Here is a 20,689-nt window from a genome sequence, read left to right on the forward strand (position 1 = left end):
CCTAAATAAAAGAAGTACCTAACATTTAAGGTACTATCCATTTGTTTTAACTTTCGATGGAACATGATTTATTTAGTAACTTCTTATAGCCTAAATAGTATATGTGAGACTTTACGGTAAATGTACCACCATAAGATTATTATAAATATAATTATAGTATAATATTTTCAAATCTGTTTTTGTATGAAATATCTGATTCAAAACATAAACGTTACGTTAAACATTTAGTGTCAACCGAATTTCCAAAATTTGTATAACTACAAAATTTGAAAGCTCCAAACGCAAAACAAGATATTTTTATACACTTTACTTTAATTTCGCGTATCAAGTTTGATTATTTTTATTTTTTGTTTTTTTCTCTACATTTCCTTTCCTTTTGCCGGCTGGCTTAAGTTCTGTTTTAATATTGCCTAGCTTCTTCTGCTTTGAATTTAAGTCCTTTTCATAACCCTTTCGATTTTTTAAGATTTTTTCGGTTCTTTCAACTTTTTTCAATTTGGTGGATTTGTGCTTCTCGTCGCCTTTCGTCTCCGGTCGTATCTTGGTCGAAATGTCCTCGCGATCCAACGGTTTCTTGGCTCGCATCTTGGCCTCCGATTTGCGAACCTTTTTCATTTGCAACATATATTCCGGAACGGTTCCCCCAGAGTTTTTTATTATAAGCGCGATGCTAAGGGATAAAAAAGCGATTAAATCAGGCGCCATTATCTCGTTTTGTAGCGTAGAGTTACCCTCTCAAATTGGACGTGTCCTCTTGTGTGAAAAACGTAATTGCGCGTCCCGGTCGTCCAGCACGTCCCGTTCTGCCGATCCGATGAATGTACGAAATGGTAGTGGGCGGAAAGTCGTAGTTGATCACCAGATTGACACCCTTGAAGTCAATGCCGCGGCCCATGAGCTCCGTACAGATGAGCACCCAAATGCTGCCCTCTCGGAAAGCTTTCACGCAGTTGTCGCGCTGATGTTGACTCCTTTCGGCATGGATCACGTCCACGTTGATGCCGTCGTAGAGCAGCTCCTCGAACAGCTGCTTGGCACGTTCCTTGCTTTGAACGAAAACAAGCACCGGCGGCTGGAGACCCTGGCGCACAAGGTCTCGTATGGCCACCAGCTTACCGCCCTCGGATCCGACGAACAGCAGCTCCTGTTGAACCGTTTCCGTGGCGCTATTTTGCACTCCAATGGTTATGCGCACTAGGTTTTTGAGGTGACGTAGAGCCCATTTAGCCACTGGCACAGTGTAGGTCGCACTAAAGAAGGCCACGCACTTGGTTGGATTTGAGCACGCGGCATATATGTCGTCTAACTGCTCTTTGAAGTTGTTTTGCCCTTCCTCCATCAGGCGATCTGCTTCGTCCAGCACGAACCACTCGACGTGGGACAAATCCAGCAGTGGTGGCTCCTGCTGCAGGAGGAACCTCACGCGGTTTGGCGTGGAGACCAGGATGTCGTACCGTTGCTTGCACTCCGCACCATGTTTCTGCTTGGCCTCGCTCACCTTGCTTATGAAGTGGGTGCGCAAACCCGTTTCACGGGTGAGTTCCGCACACTCGCGGTAGATTTGCTGGGCCAACTCGCGAGTGGGAGCAAGGACCAGAGCTCTCAGTCCAGTTGTCTTGTGCGCCCTCAGGCCATTTATGATGGGTGTGAGGAAGGCCAGCGTTTTGCCGGATCCAGTGGGTGCACAGGCCATTAGCGCCCGTCGCTGGAGGAGTACGGGCAGGGCCTGCATCTGGATCGGCGTGGGGTGGTCAAAGTTGCGAGACAGTAGGTTCTGCTGCAGGCGAGGCAGCATCTTAAAGTCCCTGGTCAATGTTCCGAAACTGTCCACCGGTGGAGGAACATTCTTGCCCAACACCCTAATGCCATACTGCTTCCGCGTCTCGTTTGCCTCTTCGGCTGCCTTTTGAATCTCTAATTCCTTGGGGGATAGTGTCTTCTCTTTCTTCGGCTTCTTGCGTTTCGGTTGATTGCTGGAATCCCCGTCCAAGAGACGGAACTCTGTGATATCTTCATCATCTTTATCTGACTCTTCGCTTTTCACCGGCTCCTCATGTTTAGAAACCTCCGGCAGTGGCTGCAGTTGTTGTTTTGATGAAGGTTCCTTCTGCAAACGATGTATTTAACATGTGAACCTTGCCTTTACTGAAGTTCACTTACCTTTGACTTCTTGGTGAAGCGAACGCCCGCCGTAATCAATTTAAATATATCGTGCTCATCCATTTTCCTGAAAACAACGCACGTGCAATTGTTTTGATTTAGGCACAGTGCTACCAGATCGGTAAAAAATGTTACATACCAGGGGGCTGTTAACTGCAAGAGCAAATTAACCCCTTACTGACCAAACTTAAAATAATATTTTTTAAACGAATATGGAATAATATCAAAATTATTCTCTTGCTGTAAAGAAGCCCATAAAAAGCTTACAAATAAATTACAAAAAAATAACATATACATATATACATAAAATTATTATTTATTTTGAGCGAAACATTACTTTATTCGCCAGGCTCGATGGCCACCAGTTCGTCAAGGAGCTCAACCCTTCGCTGCAGTCCCTTCGAGTCCTTCTCACTGCCCCTGACACCCTCCGCCACCCCGCCCCAACTAAAGGACCTATGCCCAGGATCCTCCAGTCCATCGTCCTCGTACTCTTCGCAGATGTTGTGCATCGCACAGATGCTCTCCACAATGAGGCGCACCTCGTTCAAATCCCGGGCCTCCAAAGCGTACAGGGTATTGAAACGTCGTGCCAAGGTGTCCAGTACCTGTTCCGCCAGCTCGAAGGCGGGACGCAGCATTTCGTTGAACATCGCATCCTTGCGGAAGCACTCGGCCTCAATGGGCCGCATCAGGTAGGATTTGAGAGGAAACACATCGTTTCCGATGAGATAGCTGCCCGCCGGCATGGTCCTCGGATTCAGGGCCAATGTCTGGCCAATGGGTGAGTCCTCGAAGCTGTACTCCATGGCCAGCTCAACGTAGCAGTCGACGATCTTTCGCTCGGCATTGCATATTAACTGGAGCACCACAGGCACATCGGCGTGCTCCGACTCCAGAAATACGTCCAGTCGCCTCAGCGTTATTATGCCAAACAGTTCCCGAAAGCAGCGCAGTTTGTCCAGTCTCTGATATCCCTGCAGGGTGCTCCGCTGGGCCGCCAGTGAGTTTGGCCACTTAATAAAGCTCTCGTAATTATCGGAGATGCAGTGCCAGAATGCCCGCACCACCTGCTGGCAGAGAGCCCAGGGCAGTCGAAACTTGCGGGCGATCTCCTCGAAGTGCTCGTCGGTGGACAGCTTCCACAGGGCCAAGGACACCATGGTCTGCGCCGGCGGACTGGGATAGCCTGGCAACGCGATTCCACATAAAGTTTTCTCTAGGGCTTGCTGGATTTTCTGAAACGAATGTACCGTCCGTTAAAAGATCGTGAAAATTGCGAATAGAATACCCAACAGCCTAACAGGATGTAGACATTCTTTGCACATCCTGGTAACTGGAGGAACAGCAGTCCATACTCACCAGGAATGTTAGCTTGCGCATGTGAAGGTAGGACTCGAACTGGGCATCCGTGTAGCGGTGCAGTAGGTTGAGTTCCGGGTGGTGCCACTCCAGCTTGGGCATCTTTAGGTCCTGTTTCCGGTCCTCCGGTTCTTGGGAGTTCCTGCGCTTCCGGCCGGAAGCCAACGCCCGTTTTCGCTGCATCAAAGCGAAAATCTCTGCCTCATCGTCGTCCTCGTCGAAGGTCAACAGCGGATAAATGCCTGAATTGATGTCCACGGACGGCTGATCAATCAGCAAGTCCTTGGTGATTATGGACGCAATGTTAGCGAGCACAGCGCGTTCCTCCATGACGTTTGCAATCTCCGAAGTTTTGCCTCGTTTTATGATTTTTTGCGTCCTGTCGCCCGGCTTTTCAACCCCCTTTTCACGACGGGCATGTGCATATTGCTAGTCAGCTGTTTTGGTGTTGGTGGTGTGGAAAAATTTTTTTTTTTTTTTTTTTTTTGTTGTTTTCAAGGTTTATAGTCTTGTATTTTTTATTGAATCACTAAAATTCGAAAACTCATGAATTGTTATATTTCTAACATTTTACATTTCAAAATACAGAGCTGCCAGATGCAGTTACAATTAACAGTCGTTATGGAACTGTTAGGCTTAAACTGTACTGTTACAGAGCAAAAGCATAATCGTTATTTTCGAAACTGTTCTGTTTGCCTCTTTTGTTTTTATTGAACTAAAAAAAACTTAAACGTGATATATTTATGCTGACAACTTTACGATGTAATCCAATAGTCTGCATCGTATACTTAATTCCTCTACTTTTTGGCCTATTAACAAGGTACGCCTACGTAGTCGCATTCCAAGGGAACTATTATATAATACACTCGGTAAGAAATCTTAAAATAGTACCGATTGTTAACTTCTACTTACCGATTCTCGGCTTCAGCACTTCAAAGGACTCCCAGGCGCAGGTGTGCAATGTGGGATCTGCCTCCGGCATGCTGGCACGATTGCCCGGGCGTGATGCACTTGCTCTTAGTTCTTGAACACGTCTTCGCAGGGCGGTCAAAACGTCGGAGTGCCTCTCGGAGTAAACCAGATTGTTCTGCTCACAGGGATCCGATAAGATGTCGTACAAGCACTCCTCCAACAGAGGATTACATGACCTCTGGAGGTCTCCACAACGGACTGCGGCCAATCGACGGGTGAGAGAAATCCGTTGTTGCGTCAGTCGTCGTAAATCGTAGCGAGAAAGGGCCCTTGAGGTGGCGGAGTTGCGCACCGTAACTGCATAGCGACTGTCGCGGGGATCTAGGTCGTCCAGTTCTCGGTAGGTGAGCACCGAATCGTATCGACCGGAGGCAGTGGTGCCATTCACATACTTCCACTGTCCCATTTGAAGAGCAGAAAGTCGCCAAACGTCGTCCAAGATGTGCAAAATCTCTCGAGGAACGTGGGGAGCATCTGCGGATCCGGATAGCTCGGGCCACAAATCGATCCCGTCCAGTTTTAGAGAGCTATCCAGCTCTATGTCCGCAGCACGTGAAAGCGTGGGCAACCAGTCGGCGACGTATAAGGGCTGGCGGAAGATGGAGCCGCGTGCCTGAAGCCCGGAGCTCCAAATCGCACCAGCCACCCGTACGCCGCCCTCCCACGGAGTATTCTTCTGTCCGCGGAGTGGGAAATTTGAACCCGTATTAGAGAACATACCAACCGATGGAGCTCCATTGTCCGAGTAGAAGATCACTATGCTATTCTCCAGTTGATCTGTAGAAGACAGAGCGGTTATTATACGTCCCACGCTCTGGTCCAGTTTGGAGATCATCGCTAGGGGTTAGATTAGATATGTGATAAGTCATGTTTGGGATAAGCATTTAATTATTAAAGTGTAATTACCTGCATATTTCCTTCGGTTTGGATCCTTAATGTAGGAAAACTTTTGAATCTCTTCCTCGGGAGCTTGCAGAGGATCATCCTCGTTGGCCGTGTGGGCAGCCAAGTGGCTGAGCATCAGGAATAGGGGTTGCTCCTTATCAGCATGGTCTTTGATCAATCGTTCCGCCTCGGCGGTTAACAAATCAGTTACATAAACCCCACGATCCCGGCACTCCAACTCCATGTTCCGCCGGAAATCGTAGCCCAGACTATAGTTGGCCACCGGCATCTTGGATCGTCTCTGGAAGTAGTCTATATAAGCGCCCCAATAGCCGAAGTGGTAATCGAATCCCCGCCGAGTGGGCGTGTATTCCGGGCGCGAGAAGCCCAGATGCCATTTTCCCACCAGGTTGGTGGAGTAGCCTGCCTCCTTGAAGATCTCCGGCATCAATGTGGCATTGAGGGTCAGGGCCCAAGGCTCTTCGTTGCTGATTACAAAGTGCTGTGTGCCTGCGGTAATCAATATATGAATTGTGTGGGTTTGATTCAAATCATTGATAATAACAATCCCTGGTATACAAAAGGTAATCGATACTAACCCGTGTGTATTGGATACCGGCCGCTGAGCAATGCTCCCCGAGATGGAGTACACATTGCCGGAGCGTAGAGCCGATCCAGTAGACGACCGTGATAGGCCAGGGCGTCGATATTGGGAGTTAGAAACTCCCGTCCGCCTCGAAAGCTCACATCATCGAAGCCCTGAGAGAGTGTTTGCTTTAGAAATGGGTTGATTTATGACGGCGAAACTAGTCCCACCATGTCGTCGGCCATAATGATGATTATGTTGGGGCGCCGTGCTGCAGCAGATTCGTCCGACTTCACCCGTTGGAGGCAGAGCAAAAGCAGAAACGCTGATAAGCCCCGCATCTTGGTTACTCAACTTACGTATTAGACAATCGCGTAATATTCGACTGCCTTGCACGGCAGCTACCGATCAACTGAAACGGCGAGCGGTCCACGTAACATCTCGCCCCAAATCGGTTTGGGTCTCGATCTCCCAATCTGTCTCAGCCGGCATCTCACTGCCAAACCGATCGTTTGGCGTTCGATTTGAAACCGATCAAACCGAATTAGAAGCCACAAGCAACAAGTTTATTTAATAACCGAGCAGCTCCATCTAAGTAATTATAATGTGTAGGTAGTGTAAATACGTACAATTTAAGAGGCTTTTTGTTGGAGACAGTTGAATAAACTCAGAGCAAGTGGGGCGCATTCTGTCTGGGATCAGTGTGCTTATCAAAGTGGTTAGCCGTGAGCACTTTGTGCCGAAAAAGCCAAACTTTGCCAAGGAAAACATTTTCGGAAAAGTGCTTGCATCTGGGTACGTTGAAATTAAATGAAATCGAATGTACAGTGTAGTGTTTATTTTTTTTTTTTATTAAACTAAACTTATAGAGTAGTCTAACAGCAGCATACTAACTATACAACGATCTATCTGGTTACCGGATGTCCAGTGATCCAGTGATTAATACTATAGGGACATGCACAGACACACACGCTTATTTGGCTAAACACGCACACAGTAAAGGCATAATCTGATCCTGATTCTGATCCTCGATCCGTATCACCAAACAAGGCTTCTGGCCGCGGCCGGAAGACCACAGATGGCGTTGTGCACGGGAATGGCCAGAAATCCGGCCAGAGCAATGCCATAGGAGTCCGACTGTACCACCATGGCCATGGCGAACTGCTGGCGCTCCGGCGAAATCTCCTTGGACATCCGATAGAAGGTGTTCACGTAAGCACCGCCGCCCAGAAGTCCCTCCCACAGGACGATGGCGAACACGATCCAGATGCTAGGCGTGTACCACCAGATAACCTCGGTGAGGAAGTATACCACGTTGACGAACTGGAAGATGGACATCAGCCAGATCTTGTCCAGCTGGAAGAGATTGACAGAGGAGCGCGAGATAAAGACTCCGATCTGATAGTCCACATTTAGCCAGCGGTACTGCGAGTCCTTGTCCAGGAATATATCTTCAAAGTAAACCAGTTCGAACTGAAAAATGGATGACAATGAATGTTTTTTTGTATGAATTAAAGAAAGCTAAATTACCAATCCTTGATTGATGAAGTATTCGAAGAAGTAAACCAGGCAAAGGGGCAACATATATTTGAAGAGGTGCTTGATATAGAAGAGCTTTTCCTTGAACCCAACTAATGGCTTCTCATCGCTGATCAGGACTTCCGTGGACTCAACCGTGGTAACCGGCAATATATCAACTTGTGGACGACGAAGCAGCAACCAGAATGCAAAGGCCTCGATCGCAGGGAAGATCAGCATAATCAGCATAGTATCTCTGGGACTGAAGTCTAAGGATCTCAAGCTAGCATAGCTCAAGGATCCGATAACTCCAGCGCCACCAGTTCCGGACGACCAAGTGGAGATCACATTCCTAAGAAAAACATATGGAATTAATGATATTTTGTTTAGTACTTTTACCAGACAACTCACTTATTGTATCGCGAAGAATAGGCCAAGAAAGTGGTTTCTCCTATTCCGCTGCTAGCCGAAGTGATGATGACACCCAAAAGAGCCATCCATTCGGCATTGGCGAATCCAACCAGGAGGAAACCAGCTGCAGAAAAGGCCACGGCAAGAGCTATACGGAAACTAATAAATAAAATGCGATTTTGTGTTAGTATCATATCAAGTTTAATGCATCAAATCAAATTTATTTAATATTGTAGATAGTACTCACTTCACCCAAAATGGAAAGAATGGCATTAGAATCTTGACAAATAATGAGGGCAGCACGTCTGCCAGCAAGATGGCACCTGTTGAAACCAAGTGACAGTTTCTTCCCGACGAGCTTTCTTCCGATTCATCATTCTAAAAAGAAAAAATTATGCAGGCGAACAATTAATAAATGTATTAAAAGTGCTATAATCCTATTGTAATTACCGGATTAAACTGCTTGATAATATCGTGCGCAGCACTCAGCATCACCACGTATCCGTAGTTGTTGCACAGACCGAGGATCCAGTAGGAAGTAAGATCCCGCCATAGACCCCGATCTTGGCGAGAGCTGCGAGAGGCGTCTCCAGGGGTGACCACCACTTGGGGATCATGTTCGGCCTCAGCCTCTTGCTGCTTGGTTGCCGTCATATTGAGCCGGCTAAACAAAAATTAAAAAACCCTTTTGTTTAATATTTTTAGTGCAAATCCAACAAATTTATTTGATTCACTTCATAACTTTTTTTACCATTTACTATCTCTAATCTAAACTCATCTAGTTTCTCCTAAGAAATCAACAACTTATTTGTCTCTAAAAAAATTAATGTTGCTCTTTTTAAAAGCTTTAGCATTTACGCAAATTGTTTAATTGGTCAAGCGTGAACGAAGGTGGTTTTAAGACTTCAAAACGGCAACGAAATCAATATCACGTTTTTATAATAACAGTTTCTTTTAGTAGCTTTAGTTCAACATTTATTTGTTCCAAGAAACAAATCAGCGCCGTACCCTTAGTTCATGATCACCTTACTTAATTTACTTTGAATGGGCCAACTATTAATTGAATTCTCTTTCCCAGCTATGAGCTATTTATACTCTTAAAAGAAACTGCTATTCACTCTTCTAAGCTGAGCAAATACTACTGCTCGAGTCGAATTTAAATAAATTGTTTAATTTCCCAAGCCGAGCATGTGCGTAAGCAGTCTTGAACTTGACATAATATGGTCACTAGGGGAAGTCGCTAAAATATATGGAAAGTACGTGCAATAAATGCTTAAAAATATACAAATTGTGTTGAAGGTAGGAAAAGACAGCTGTTTAGTTCAGACTCAGGGTTTGACGGGTTAAAAGACTCATATTTATATAGCTAAGTGCCTTGCGGGATATTTTCACGGGAGGTGCACACGTATTTCCTATTTTACTATTTGAATTTGTAATAAAGTAGCCTATTACTATTACTTTACACATTTCTCAGGCATTTAACTATGCTATATAACTAGCTAATTTGCAATGTTTGGAGGTTTTAAATAAATAAGATTTTAGATAACATTCAGCTGTAGCGGGAAATAAACTACATATGTGCGATTTTACCGGATATATAGATGTACGTATATATATCACAGTTTTTTGGCAATGTTTTCGGTGGTGCAAAGTGCAGATGAATTGATTTGTTTACATCCGACAGAACTTGTGACTGATAATAGATCGAAGAGGAAATGGGGACAACAGATGGGATAATATAATCTAGACCGTTCAATGCATATATTCCCAATTCTCATTAGCGCCCTTGACTGGCAGCTTTTAATTATCCAGATCATTTAAGTTAACCTTGCAACAAGCCAAACCAATTCAAATAATGTAATCAACAGTTAGCACGAGCCCTGTTAGCCAACAAAGAAAAGGCACGCTAACTGTAAAATAATTATAACAAATTAACTAATTTAATTAATTCAGAGACCAGGCAAATGCTTTTTAGCCGTCCTGCACTTCGTTGGCCACTGACTCATTCAAGAGATTCACTTGATCCATTTGCGCAGTTATGAAGTTGTTGACCCAATTCGCAGTGCACTTTCCTATCCAGTTACTTTTGCTTGCTATCAAAAAATATGATACCCGATACTCAAAATTTATTTCGAAATATCACTGGTAAATTGAGAATGCTAGATCTTGCATATATCTTGAAAAAAAAATTCTGAAGCATAGAGTGCTTAAAGGGATTTTCGTTTTCAAATATAACTTTTTAATCAGTAAATTAATAGATAAAATAATTTTTTTTCCATAAGAAATTTTAAGCCTTTGATATTTAATTTCGCATTTTATGTAATATAATATGTAAAAGGTTGAATTTACAACAAATGTAAAAATGTTTACATAGAGTTAACTTTCTATTGCACTTTATAACTTTTCATAGCACTAATGGGTTCTTCAACTGCTCTTGTTCACTATAAAGTACAACCGTACATCTTGCCACTATTTTTCGGCTTGGTAGTTCTAAGGTTCCGAGAACTGTTGGATACGACGGCGACGACGATTCGCGCTTCGAGGCGATCGGTGAGTGACTGAACCTGTGCGAACCCTCCCAACGGAACGAGAACCAATAACAAGCGGCGACTACAATGGAGCCAAGCGGCTGGGAGCCCAAGTATGAGGTATCACGCGAGTTGCCAGCGGCAGCATAAAAACTAAAACAATTAAAAGATGCAGCAAGTGCCAAAGTGCCGATCAGCAGGTTGATCGTACGTAGATCGCTAGCAGGTAGCACACATTACAGATTACATATATAGTATCATTTAATTCAATTCAATTCGATTTGATTCGATTTGATTCGAGCGGCAAAAGCGGGGGAGTTGAGGTCGGTCAGCGAACGTCACGTTTTTCGAGTTGGCAAGTGCATTCGCATTGGGTTTAGAATACCCCTTCTTCTCAAGAGTGCGAAGATAGCGATAAGATGTTCGAATTTCTCGATGGGGGAAAATCTGCGAACCTTGTGATTCTTTATGGTGGGAAATGCTTATCGGCTAGCGGTCTTTGGCATTCAAAGATCCCAAGCAATCCGATAGTCGAACTGGTATAGATTAGATTATGAAGATATTGTGTCACTACGAAGGGTTCTTAAAGATTTTCCAATACTTTTGAACGCATGTGCTAGCTCTTGATTAATGTATTGAAAACGATCAAGTTAGCAACTGTATTTTGGAGGGTATTTCAAACTTCGTGTTTGTGTTAGCTTTCGTAATTAGCACCTGTTATTGAATAAGTCATAGCTATTTTAATTACGCTTAACTTTAAGTTAGGCAGTTTAATTGCGGATAGCGCTGTTAGCTTTAATTTGTGCTGCCCAATATCAAGTAAGCTCTAATGGTCGTTCCCTCTAAGTTTATTGTTTTTCAACGGGCGCACGTGGCGTATGCGTAATCCGAAAAGTGCTCCTAAGCTCAAAAACACCTGTTTTCTAGTAGAAAGATTTTAAAAAGTAGTATCGATAAATTCACTTGTTTTTTTTTTTTTAAAGTTACACAGTAAACCAAACGGAGGTCATTTAACTCGATGACAAACGGTTCGGCTATGCAAATCACATTTACCCGTTCAACTGGAAATGCTGGCTAATTTTATAACAATTTCATTTGAAACGGAACCCTGAGATACTTTCTACGGCCATAAATCCGGCGTAAAATGCAATAAACATTACTCCCCCGAGTGAATACCAAACACCAGCCGTACGTACACTTTCGAATTATTTCCGGCTGCCACTCAATCCGCTCGAGCAATGAAAATCTACTGAGGACTCGTCGAATACGGGCCTAGATTACAGCCGGACCAGTTGCAATCGACATTATCATTATCGTTAAGTGGCCAGCAGATTAAATTACAGATAAGACGTTCGCAGCATTGGGCCATATAAATCTTAAGATATCACTGGCAATGGCAATTCGTATATGACAGGCTCTGGGGAACAGAAAGGGTAATCAAACTGATGAGGTGATGGCCATAAGCCCGCTTCCCCCTTTTTATCTTTTCCCGTACACTTAAGTCTAATAATCGTACCGGCCAAGAGTTTGGTCATAATAAATTTCTCGGGTATCGTTTTCCCATCCACAATAGCTCCGTTTAAATTAAATCCGTTTCGCGCTCATTTAGCACGTACGGAAACCGCCAAAACCAATTTCACACCGCAGCCGCAAAGCATGGAACACTTTTTACTTGCCACAGGGCTATACATTGCATTTAAAAAAGAGAACATGTTGTTGACAAATTGCAAAATAAAGTGGTTAAGGCTGCTAGGGATAAAAAGGGACACCCGTGTTCGATGTTGTAAATAATAAATAATTCACAATTGCTTGTCAATTTCGAGTCACTCCAAAGTTGTCCTCCCTGCGAAGGGAAAGTAGTCCTTTCATGGCATAAACTATGGCCAAAGCGATGCCCTGTTGACAGCCAGATTGAGTTGACAAATTGTTAAGGCAATTTGTTATAGTAATACTTTGGGAATTCCGGAATGCCAGTGAGTGCTGTTTGGCAAGCAGTTGTGTCAGTTGCATTTTAATGGTCGACTGGGAGTCATTTAAGAACGAAGTTCTTAATACTATTTGCTTGACTTAGGCAAATGTAAAATCTTGAAAAAATATATAATTTACTGCGTATTTGATTAGCAGCCATATAATACCATTTATTTGCTCCTACACCCAATTTAATAATATTTGTGCGAACTCAACTCACTCTTATTTATTGTACAATCAATTTCGATAAAGCTTTGACACGTCCCTTCCCATATTTGTCGCCTCTGGCGATGCGCCATCATTAAAATACCATAAATCATCTCGGGGCAACATGCGATGTCTGCGGTAGGGAAACTACTGATTCCGGTGAAATTCGGGGAAATGCGAAAAACACAACTGTTAACTGTTTCTAATAGGCCGTATTAGGCTCACAATCAGTTATCTAACATTCGCACGTGGCATTGGGGAACAAAGTTTCAATTCGAATGTGGCCGTGCACGAAAATGCAAATAAAATGGCTCCAAGAGAATGAATAAAATCATTGCCAAAAGGGAAAATGGAGTATAAAAAGTAACCGCCAAACACGAAAAGTTTTTAATGCAAATACGAAAATCGCATGGAAACATGGCCACCACGTCCTTTGCAAACCCCTTTATCCATCCCTCCGTTTAACGAGCCGTGCTGCAATTTTCCGGCGCGAAAACAGGAAGTGAGGAAAGCGTCGCCCTGCATAATTTTGCGATGCGAAAAGTTAACGCAAAGTGTTTTTATTTTCTCCTGGGTGCAAATAGAATATAGTTGTTACAGCAGCTTAAAGCGATTTTAAAGCACTACGGGTGAAAGGTGAGATGACGCGTGAAAAAGCGCTTCCAGGCCAGTTCCACCAGCAGGATTACCACGACCAGGATGTCGGCGCAGATCAGCATGAGGAGCAGAGGAGCCACGTACTCCATTCCCACGGTGATGACGAAGTTCTGGGCCACGCAGTGCAGCTTCATGTGCACCCAGTAGCTGCGCTGCTTCCGGTAGACACCAGTTTCCAGGATCCTAAGGAATCTAAAATAATACATACGATTTTAATACATTTAAGATGTTTTTGAATAGCATAAAATTTAGTTATACTTGCTTTTGGAAGAGTAGCATAAGGGCTTACCGAAGTCTGAAGAGCTCCTTGTACGTGGAGTTGCGATGTAAGTGCGTGTAGAATAGCTGCTCGGGTCGAAATAGAACTTCGTTCAAATCGCAAATCTCTTGAGCCGTAAAGTACCGCTCCACATATGCATATCCGGAAGAGGTTTCGAACACGTAGACATAGCCAGGATTATCCCTGACCCTTAAAACACCCTGCTCAGCGGGCAACCAGAGTTCAGGATTCTGGGTCTGCGATTCGATTTTGCGTTTTATGAACAAGTGTATTTCCGGTAGTCTTGAGTACTGAAATTAAAAAAGCTCTTTGCAGTTAAGAATGGTTAGGAATGGAATGAAACCAACATTTAGGTAGCTCTTGGTGAAGGGAAGTGGCTCCAAGCCCACGGTTAGGGAACTCTCCGCCAGCTGCCGCATCGTTTTTATCTTGGACTTGACGGGCGAGCTTAGTAGAGATGAAACGACTACGGAAGTGTAGTAGTTGTACATAATAAAGCTGATCAGGAACAGGGCGAAGTAAATTAGTCTGCCTCCAGCGGATCGTGGAATCAAGGACGAACTTTGGATGCAGGCTGCTCCAAAACTGATCAGGAAAGTGCTCAGCAAAGAGGGTAGGTAGTCCAAGCGCCATCGTTTTTGCATTCGCTTGCACTCCATATAAAAGGTGATCCACAGGAGGACACCAATCAACGAAAGTACTCCGCCGAAGAGATACCAAACCAACGGACTGAAGGGCTGCAGGAAAACATCTCCCCGGAGTCCCGCATTGTGGGGTGTCCGGAAAATGCAAACGGAACGAAAAAATCCCGTCTCAATAATGGCAGACAAATACTTAAGCCTGCCTTCAGTGGCCAAAGAGGGCGTGGCCGTAAGATCAGCAGTCTGGTCCACTACAGCACCCACAGAACCACCTACCACATCCGATTTACTCCAGCTATCCGAGAAGATGAACTTCATTCTGAAGGAAAAAATATGAACTCTACAATTCCCACTTTACATAAAACTTACTTGCAGTGTAAAAGATCTCTCAGGATGAGGGTCAGGTGGAACCCGAATCTAGCTAGTGAGTCAATGTGGGTATCGTTCTCCTGGCTTAAAAAGCGAATAAGTTCGTCATCCGACAAGGTGAGTGGACGTTGGGTGACAACCGTTGCCACTAAGAAATAGCTAGAACTTAAATGTTTTATGTATGCAATAATGTCTTACCTCTCAGGACAACATCCGTAAGTTGTTCTCTATTTCCGTATTTAGATCGCTTCTGCAAGGAACTTAAATGTCGAGTCCTGCGACATACGAATGGATCACAAGACATTTCGTGGGATCCAGTTACATTCAATTGACCCCCAATAATTTTTCCATTATTGTAGACATCATGGACTGCATAGGCAACCGAGTCGTTGTTATCCTGGATCTGCTCCTTCACATAACTTACATCCGCATCAATGGATATGTTAAATAATCCAAATAAATCATAAAACTCCAATTTAGACTGGTTGCCAACCAAGAGCCAATGGTAATGCTGATTATAGATCTGCTCCCGACTAGCCTGAAAGTAAATAATATCTGGAAATAATGCATTTATCCCGTCGTATTTAAACAAACCTCCTCCAATAAATCCTGAGTCTGATCGCACTTTATATCTACGTAAATCGCTAGAGTTGGTTGTGTATGACCCATGTAACTGAGTTCTAAATGTGACCAATTAAGCACTCCTCTCATTTGAACAAACTGATGATAGACGAGAATGGGATGTATGGGCTTCATGAACTGCTGAGCAAATTTAAGACCTTGAACAAAAGAAAATTGGGTTTACAATCACCAGAAGCGGGTAAAACTTTCTTTCCCACTTTCATCACTCTGCCAGCAGTGAAATAAAACAATGAATCCAATCCGCGACTGCACGAGATTGTCCAGAACAAAGTTGGCCAACTGGACCAGCTGCATTGTTGACTATTGCGCTTTGGTTTTCCACACTTGCACTACCCTTTTTATATAGCGAAAAAGTCCCCCAATTTGGCTGTCATCAGTGTGCGTTATTTGTTTTTAAATTGGCCGAAATTGCTTGTCATTTACCAATGACCTTGGACTGCTCACCTCAATGCAGAGTGCAGTGGCGGTGCCAGATGACCTCCAGTCCCAATATGCCCATGCAGAGAATTATCGCTCCCAATAGGATGATGAACAGCGGAGCAGCGTACTCCAGACCCACGGCCACCGTGTGATTATGCTGGTAGCAGTGGAGTTTTGTCTCCATCCAAGACCGCTCGTGCTTGAAATGAACTCCTGTCTCCAGCATACGCAGCTCACTGAAATTGGGTTGCAAAATGTATCAGTAACGATCTGCTCAAGTTAATTAATTAATTAAGCCCACCTTAGTTTGATGAGTTCGGCATAGGGTGACCTCTTCGCGAGGACTGTGTGGGTGTGGGAGGCATCGCGTAGAGGAATCTCGTTGAGCTCGCAGATCTGGTGGGCCAGGAAGTGCTTCCTCACGAACTCGTAGCCCGTTGCCACGCCAGTTATGTAGACGAAGCCTTCCTGGTCCCTTACAGAGAGAACCCCAGCCTCTGTGGGAATCCATATTTTATCCGGGGATCGCTTGCTGCCAAGCACTTTTTTGCGGTAGAGGTCACGCACATCCGGCTCCTCGGAGGTTTCCACATAGATGCGGGTATAAACAGTTGGCTCTATGCCCACATCCAAATTGCTATCTGCCAGTTGTTGCAGTGTACGTATGTTGGACTTAATCGGCTGGCCCAGTAGCTTGGACACCACAATGGATGTGTAGTAGTTGTACATCAAATATGAGGTCACCATTAGGGCAAAGAAGGCCATTCTCCCACCCATTGATCTTGGCGTAAGCCACGCCCCTTGAATGCAACCAGCTCCGAAGGAAAGAAGGCAGCTGGTGAGTAGCGATGGCTTCCACTGCTTACGGCGCTCCAAGATGAAGGTGACCCAAAGGAGACAGCCTGCCAGGAGGAGTAAAAGTGCAAATGTCAACCAAACTCCTCCGCTGAAGGGCTGCAGGAACTCCGTGGCACTGAGACCCGCTGAAACGGATCGGGGATTACGGAACATGCAGATTTCACGGAAAACACTAAATTTCGTGATGGGTTGCAGAAACAAAGCGCGATCGAAGGAATAAATGAAAGGAGCTATCGCCAGGTCAGCTTTATCCAGGATGAGATCTCCAATCATGCCGCCTGTTGCATTGCCATCCGACCACCGATCTCTAAATATGTACTTAAACCTACGGTTTTTTTTTATTAATTTATGACTCATTAATTTTCATTTAAGCAAACTCACTTGCAGTCCAACATATCCCTCAGTGGCTGACGCGCCTGGTAACCCAATCTAGCGTAGGTATCTAATTGAATCCGATATTTGGAGTTCATAAAGTCAAAGATTTCCTTTATGGAGACATTAAGTGGTAAAGCGGTCACCTGTTTAAAAAATCAATAAATCAATAGCGTGTAAAATCTTTAAGCCTTCACATACCACAGCTGTTGCTCTCATGGTTAATCCAGTAAATGACTTTCTATGCTGCAAAGCACTCCGTGTGTAAAGTTCACTCAGATATCGTTCAACTCGACAGTTCGTTTTATTGCAGAAAATTTCCCGATCGGCAGTTATATTTAATTCTCCCCCTAATTGTCGCCCCTTGTTGTATACATCGTAGAGTAAAAAGTTTTTAGAGAAAGGATCATGAGTAACATAGGTAACATCGGCATCAACGAAAATCTGAGCCTCTTTGAAGTGGGATTCTAGTACGGAAAAGTTCATTGACCTATCATAGATTAACCAATGATATCGATGACTAAAAAATCGTTTAGCACTGGCCTGTTAGAACTAGATTATCTGAGACATTTTGAAGTCATTAAGTGCAATATTCTACTTGCCATATCCAAAACTGTACCACTTTTGTCGCAATTGATATCCAAGAAAACGCCTAGCTTAAGAATATTGTGATTAAGAAAGTCATCGTTCAGCTGAATATCCGAGTGTAGTGGTTGGAATTGAGTGAAGATATTTTTAGACTGTGCCAACAGTGCCAGGTGCGAAAGTGCTGAAACAGGAAAATTTAATCAAATATCAAAGAATTGCTACACCACAGCCACTTACAGTCCATTGAACAGCAGTGCAAAATTAATACATGACTCAATTTAGCCATGTGAATAAGGTTGTGTAAAATTAAATTGTGCAATTGGAGCATAGCAAAAGCTCGAACAAAGAACTTGGCAATTATTGATACTGATTATGAGGCAACAGGGCTTTTTATAGGGCACACATAATGCCATCAGAGGTGGAAATAATCAACATAGACGTCTATTGATGACTGAACTTGACTTGTGACAACTTAATAGGTATGCAATAAGAGGTATAGACAGTACTGTCAAGCTCAGTCAATGTGGGAAGAAAATTGGGACAATTGAAGGGCAATTTAAATGGTTAAAGAGCTGTATGATTGGGAAAACATTTTGTCACTCACCAAGTCTATTAAAAGTTTTCCATTTACTGATTTTGGGGGATAATAGTGCTAAATTTCTTCTTTGCATAACGGGCCCAGCAGATTTCCAGGATCAGGATCAGAAGAGCCAGGAAATAGGCCACCAGGAGGGATATAAACAAGGGAGCTGCATATTCCATACCCACTTGGATCACAAAACTGTTCGAGAACGTGTGCAACTTGGTCTTGCTAAAGAACCGGCTCTGCTTCGATGTGATTCCGGTCTCCAGCATTCGCACCTGTAGTTGGGTGAGTAGCTGTCGGTAGGTGGAGTTCAGGTGAACCATTCCGTACACGGCACTCTCGGGCCGCAGGATAATCTCGTTCAGATCGGATATCTCGCGCGGAAGATAGTGCTTCTCCACAAAGTGATACATGAACGAGGCCTCCGATGTGTACACGAATCCCGGCTGATCCCTCACCCGGATCACTCCCTCCTCCGGAGAAAGCCACACGCTGTTGGGATCCCGCTTGCTTTCCACCTTTTGTTTGTAAAGACTGCGAATATCAGGGCGCGGAGAAGACTGCAATTTAAACGGATATATAAAGGTTGATGGGTATAGATGGGTATCTTAATATTGATACGGTATAAGGTTGTTTTATCCCTTTAATATGTTAGAGAGAAATTTTCCGCCCCGATGGAATTAATGCTCTATGAGAAGTTTAAGAGTCGGTTATACACACCACAAGATATGTCTTGGTAAACGGAACCGTATCGAATCCCACATCCAAGGAACTGTCGGCCAACTGCTGAATAGTCCTGATATTGGAGCGAACTGGAGATCCCAGCAGAGTGGACACCACTATGGATGTATAGTAGTTATACATGAGGAACGAGGTCAGCATCACGGCGATAAAGGCCAATCTTCCTCCTGCCGATTTGGGCATCAAATAGGATCCCTGAATACAAGCTGCTCCAAAGCTAATCAAGCAACTACTGAGCAGAGACGGGATGAAGTCCAAACAACGCTGCATCCAATGCCGCTCCAAGTGAAAGATCATCCATAGCAACACTCCTGCGAAGATCAGGAGTCCGGCGAAGGCGAACCAAACGCTCGGCATGAAGGGTTCCAGAAATACGGCCGCCTTAATTCCAGCATTGTGTGGAGTACGAAACATGCAGACAGCCCGGAATTGGGCCTGCTCCGTCATGGGATGTAAGTAATGGAGGCGATTCCAGGAGGGAACAAACGGGGTAGTACAGAGCTCAGCCGATTCGTTGGTCAACATTCCAATAGCTCCTCCAAAAGCATCCTGAACGCTCCAAGTTCCACACCAAATGTAATGAAGTCTTCATAAGAACAACAATAAAAGCTTGAAGTTATTAAAATAATATTAATAAAAACCATCTCTTACTTAAAACCTAGAATTTCCTGAGTGTGCATGATAAGTCGATTGCCAATGCGAGAAATCGAGTCCATGTGCGAATCGCGGTCGCTATTAAGGAACTCGAGGAGTTCCTCCTCGCTGGAATTAATTGGCAGTACAGAAACCTGAGGGGAAGTGTTCAATAAAGTGACTTTCAATTTACGTTTAGAAAACGCACCAATGCGGCCAATCGAAAAGTAACGCTAGATAAATCCATTCGGTGCTGCAGTCTAGGTCTCAAATGCAGTTCACTGAGATACTCCTTTACCTGGCAGTGACTTCGATTGCACTGCAGAGTCTGGTCCACGGTGATATTGAGCTTACCTCCCAAATGACTTCCCTTATTATAGACATCATGCAGGATAAATCGTTCCTCATCCTCACGACTGACATAAGTCACGTCCGCATTGAGGCTTAAATTGGCTCCCTCAAATAGTTGGGTTAATTTGGTAAAGTTACCTGCCTCATCGTAAAGAAGCCAGTGCAAATTTTGATTATAAAGGCGAGCACGACTGGACTGCATTTAAAAAAAAACATATATAACACAAGAAAATTTAAATTTACAGAAACAATTAATAGTTAATAGTGTCTGAGGTAATGTACCTGCTATTGACATATTCAATAAATTGATAAGAAAAAATTAATTGAAAATGCCCACCTGGTTTGTTACTAATTCGGCTTTGTCGCAACCCAAATCCAAAAAGACTCCCAACCTGACTAAATCGCTATCCAGGTATTCCTTGTGCACGTTGGCCAAGTTATCAGGGTTTTGCACGTCAATGTACTGCGAAAAAATGCCGTTCTGATTCAGCATCTCAACCAAAGGAAAAGCCTCTAGAATATGTAATTATGAGTAACATTTAAACAAAGTGCAGCACATCTTACCCTTTATGGACCAGCAGTGAAATACCATGAGATTGCTCAAATTGATTTCCAGCAGATTGAAAACAATCAACCGATACAATGGCCAACTAGTCATCTTGACGGCTTTCTTCGATTTTGACCAGACGGCTGGCTCTTTTATATCCCCAAGCTGAGATGTCGAACGAGGCCAATTAAGTTATTATAGCCAAATTTTTGGGGCAGCCGTCCAATTGAGAACTTTGATGGACAGCTTGGTCGAAATTTTGGGAGCTATTTTAGCCCGCAGATATCCTACTGGTGGAGCAACAAGTGTTTTGGCCAAGGCGCCTGCGCAGGACTCGATATCGTAAACAAAGGTGCAGGAGGGATTTATGAATGAAAAGCGGGCGGTGGGTGGGTGTTAATGGATTT

The 20,689-nt window shown here is 44.0% G+C and overlaps 7 protein-coding genes across 9 annotated transcripts; all 7 read right to left on the bottom strand.

Moving 5' to 3' along the window:
* Positions 1-48: 48 nt before the first annotated feature.
* ais (aramis) lies at positions 49-2,274 on the bottom strand. The gene is made up of 3 exons (NM_140752.3): positions 2,161-2,274; positions 732-2,107; positions 49-670 (listed from the first exon to the last, which is right to left on the bottom strand). Exons 1-3 carry the CDS (start codon positions 2,221-2,223, stop codon positions 325-327), a joined length of 1,785 nt encoding a protein of 594 aa, NP_649009.1. The 5' UTR covers positions 2,224-2,274; the 3' UTR covers positions 49-324.
* Positions 2,275-2,474: 200 nt separating this feature from the next.
* On the bottom strand, positions 2,475-3,924 carry CG32187 (uncharacterized protein). Its single transcript, NM_168749.2, has 2 exons — positions 3,523-3,924; positions 2,475-3,398 (listed from the first exon to the last, which is right to left on the bottom strand). The coding sequence occupies exons 1-2, from the start codon at positions 3,850-3,852 to the stop codon at positions 2,499-2,501; spliced, it is 1,230 nt and encodes a 409-aa protein (NP_730303.1). The 5' UTR covers positions 3,853-3,924; the 3' UTR covers positions 2,475-2,498.
* Positions 3,925-4,009: 85 nt separating this feature from the next.
* CG32191 (uncharacterized protein) lies at positions 4,010-6,705 on the bottom strand. Of its 2 annotated transcripts, none has more exons than NM_001300173.1 (5): positions 6,196-6,705; positions 5,979-6,138; positions 5,401-5,889; positions 4,435-5,331; positions 4,010-4,372 (listed from the first exon to the last, which is right to left on the bottom strand). In NM_001300173.1, exons 1-5 carry the CDS (start codon positions 6,304-6,306, stop codon positions 4,335-4,337), a joined length of 1,695 nt encoding a protein of 564 aa, NP_001287102.1. In that variant the 5' UTR covers positions 6,307-6,705; the 3' UTR covers positions 4,010-4,334. The 2 variants fall into 2 exon arrangements, with proteins under 2 accessions (NP_001287102.1, NP_730304.2); NM_168750.4 differs by having other exon boundaries at positions 6,196-6,363.
* Positions 6,706-6,789: 84 nt separating this feature from the next.
* Positions 6,790-11,678, bottom strand: Cln3. Of its 2 annotated transcripts, none has more exons than NM_140754.2 (6): positions 11,619-11,678; positions 8,345-8,558; positions 8,142-8,272; positions 7,895-8,053; positions 7,496-7,835; positions 6,790-7,438 (listed from the first exon to the last, which is right to left on the bottom strand). In NM_140754.2, exons 2-6 carry the CDS (start codon positions 8,546-8,548, stop codon positions 7,004-7,006), a joined length of 1,269 nt encoding a protein of 422 aa, NP_649011.1. In that variant the 5' UTR covers positions 8,549-8,558; positions 11,619-11,678; the 3' UTR covers positions 6,790-7,003. The 2 variants fall into 2 exon arrangements, with proteins under 2 accessions (NP_649011.1, NP_001261999.1); NM_001275070.1 differs by lacking the exon at positions 11,619-11,678 and adding an exon at positions 10,355-10,450.
* Positions 11,679-13,128: 1,450 nt separating this feature from the next.
* On the bottom strand, positions 13,129-15,480 carry Ir75a (Ionotropic receptor 75a; the record flags this gene model as incomplete). The annotated part of the gene is made up of 7 exons (NM_140755.3): positions 13,129-13,446; positions 13,544-13,824; positions 13,882-14,494; positions 14,545-14,692; positions 14,743-15,082; positions 15,139-15,323; positions 15,384-15,480. The coding sequence occupies 7 exons, from the start codon at positions 15,478-15,480 to the stop codon at positions 13,221-13,223; spliced, it is 1,890 nt and encodes a 629-aa protein (NP_649012.2). The 3' UTR covers positions 13,129-13,220.
* A 151-nt stretch (positions 15,481-15,631) lies between these two features.
* Ir75b (Ionotropic receptor 75b) lies at positions 15,632-17,752 on the bottom strand (the record flags this gene model as incomplete). The annotated part of the gene is made up of 6 exons (NM_001144494.2): positions 15,632-15,842; positions 15,908-16,789; positions 16,846-16,982; positions 17,038-17,379; positions 17,439-17,605; positions 17,674-17,752. The coding sequence occupies 6 exons, from the start codon at positions 17,750-17,752 to the stop codon at positions 15,632-15,634; spliced, it is 1,818 nt and encodes a 605-aa protein (NP_001137966.2).
* A 299-nt stretch (positions 17,753-18,051) lies between these two features.
* Ir75c (Ionotropic receptor 75c) lies at positions 18,052-20,393 on the bottom strand (the record flags this gene model as incomplete). Its single annotated transcript, NM_140756.3, has 6 exons — positions 18,052-18,570; positions 18,731-19,337; positions 19,403-19,539; positions 19,593-19,931; positions 20,073-20,248; positions 20,300-20,393. 6 exons carry the CDS (start codon positions 20,391-20,393, stop codon positions 18,052-18,054), a joined length of 1,872 nt encoding a protein of 623 aa, NP_649013.3.
* Positions 20,394-20,689: the final 296 nt, after the last annotated feature.

Source organism: Drosophila melanogaster, chromosome 3L (genome assembly GCF_000001215.4).
Source record: "Drosophila melanogaster chromosome 3L".
In the NCBI taxonomy this organism is placed as follows: Eukaryota; Metazoa; Arthropoda; class Insecta; order Diptera; family Drosophilidae; genus Drosophila; species Drosophila melanogaster.

What these genes read in the sequence shown, in the direction of transcription:
- ais (NM_140752.3), bottom strand. Translation starts at nt 2,223, where the DNA reads ATGGATGAGCACGATATATTTAAATTGATTACGGCGGGCGTTCGCTTC. An exon ending in GCTTCACCAAGAAGTCAAAG is followed by an intron (nt 2,108 to 2,160) that starts GTAAGTGAACTT and finishes CATCGTTTGCAG; the next exon opens with AAGGAACCTTCATCAAAACA. An exon ending in GACACGTCCAATTTGAGAGG is followed by an intron (nt 671 to 731) that starts GTAACTCTACGC and finishes TTTATCCCTTAG; the next exon opens with CATCGCGCTTATAATAAAAA.
- CG32187 (NM_168749.2), bottom strand. Translation starts at nt 3,852, where the DNA reads ATGGAGGAACGCGCTGTGCTCGCTAACATTGCGTCCATAATCACCAAG. An exon ending in TGCGCAAGCTAACATTCCTG is followed by an intron (nt 3,399 to 3,522) that starts GTGAGTATGGAC and finishes CATTCGTTTCAG; the next exon opens with AAAATCCAGCAAGCCCTAGA.
- CG32191 (NM_001300173.1), bottom strand. Translation starts at nt 6,306, where the DNA reads ATGCGGGGCTTATCAGCGTTTCTGCTTTTGCTCTGCCTCCAACGGGTG. An exon ending in TCATTATGGCCGACGACATG is followed by an intron (nt 6,139 to 6,195) that starts GTGGGACTAGTT and finishes ACACTCTCTCAG; the next exon opens with GGCTTCGATGATGTGAGCTT. An exon ending in CCGGTATCCAATACACACGG is followed by an intron (nt 5,890 to 5,978) that starts GTTAGTATCGAT and finishes TGATTACCGCAG; the next exon opens with GCACACAGCACTTTGTAATC.
- Cln3 (NM_140754.2), bottom strand. Translation starts at nt 8,548, where the DNA reads ATGACGGCAACCAAGCAGCAAGAGGCTGAGGCCGAACATGATCCCCAA. An exon ending in TTCTTTCCATTTTGGGTGAA is followed by an intron (nt 8,054 to 8,141) that starts GTGAGTACTATC and finishes TTTATTTATTAG; the next exon opens with TTTCCGTATAGCTCTTGCCG. An exon ending in TATTCTTCGCGATACAATAA is followed by an intron (nt 7,836 to 7,894) that starts GTGAGTTGTCTG and finishes TGTTTTTCTTAG; the next exon opens with GAATGTGATCTCCACTTGGT.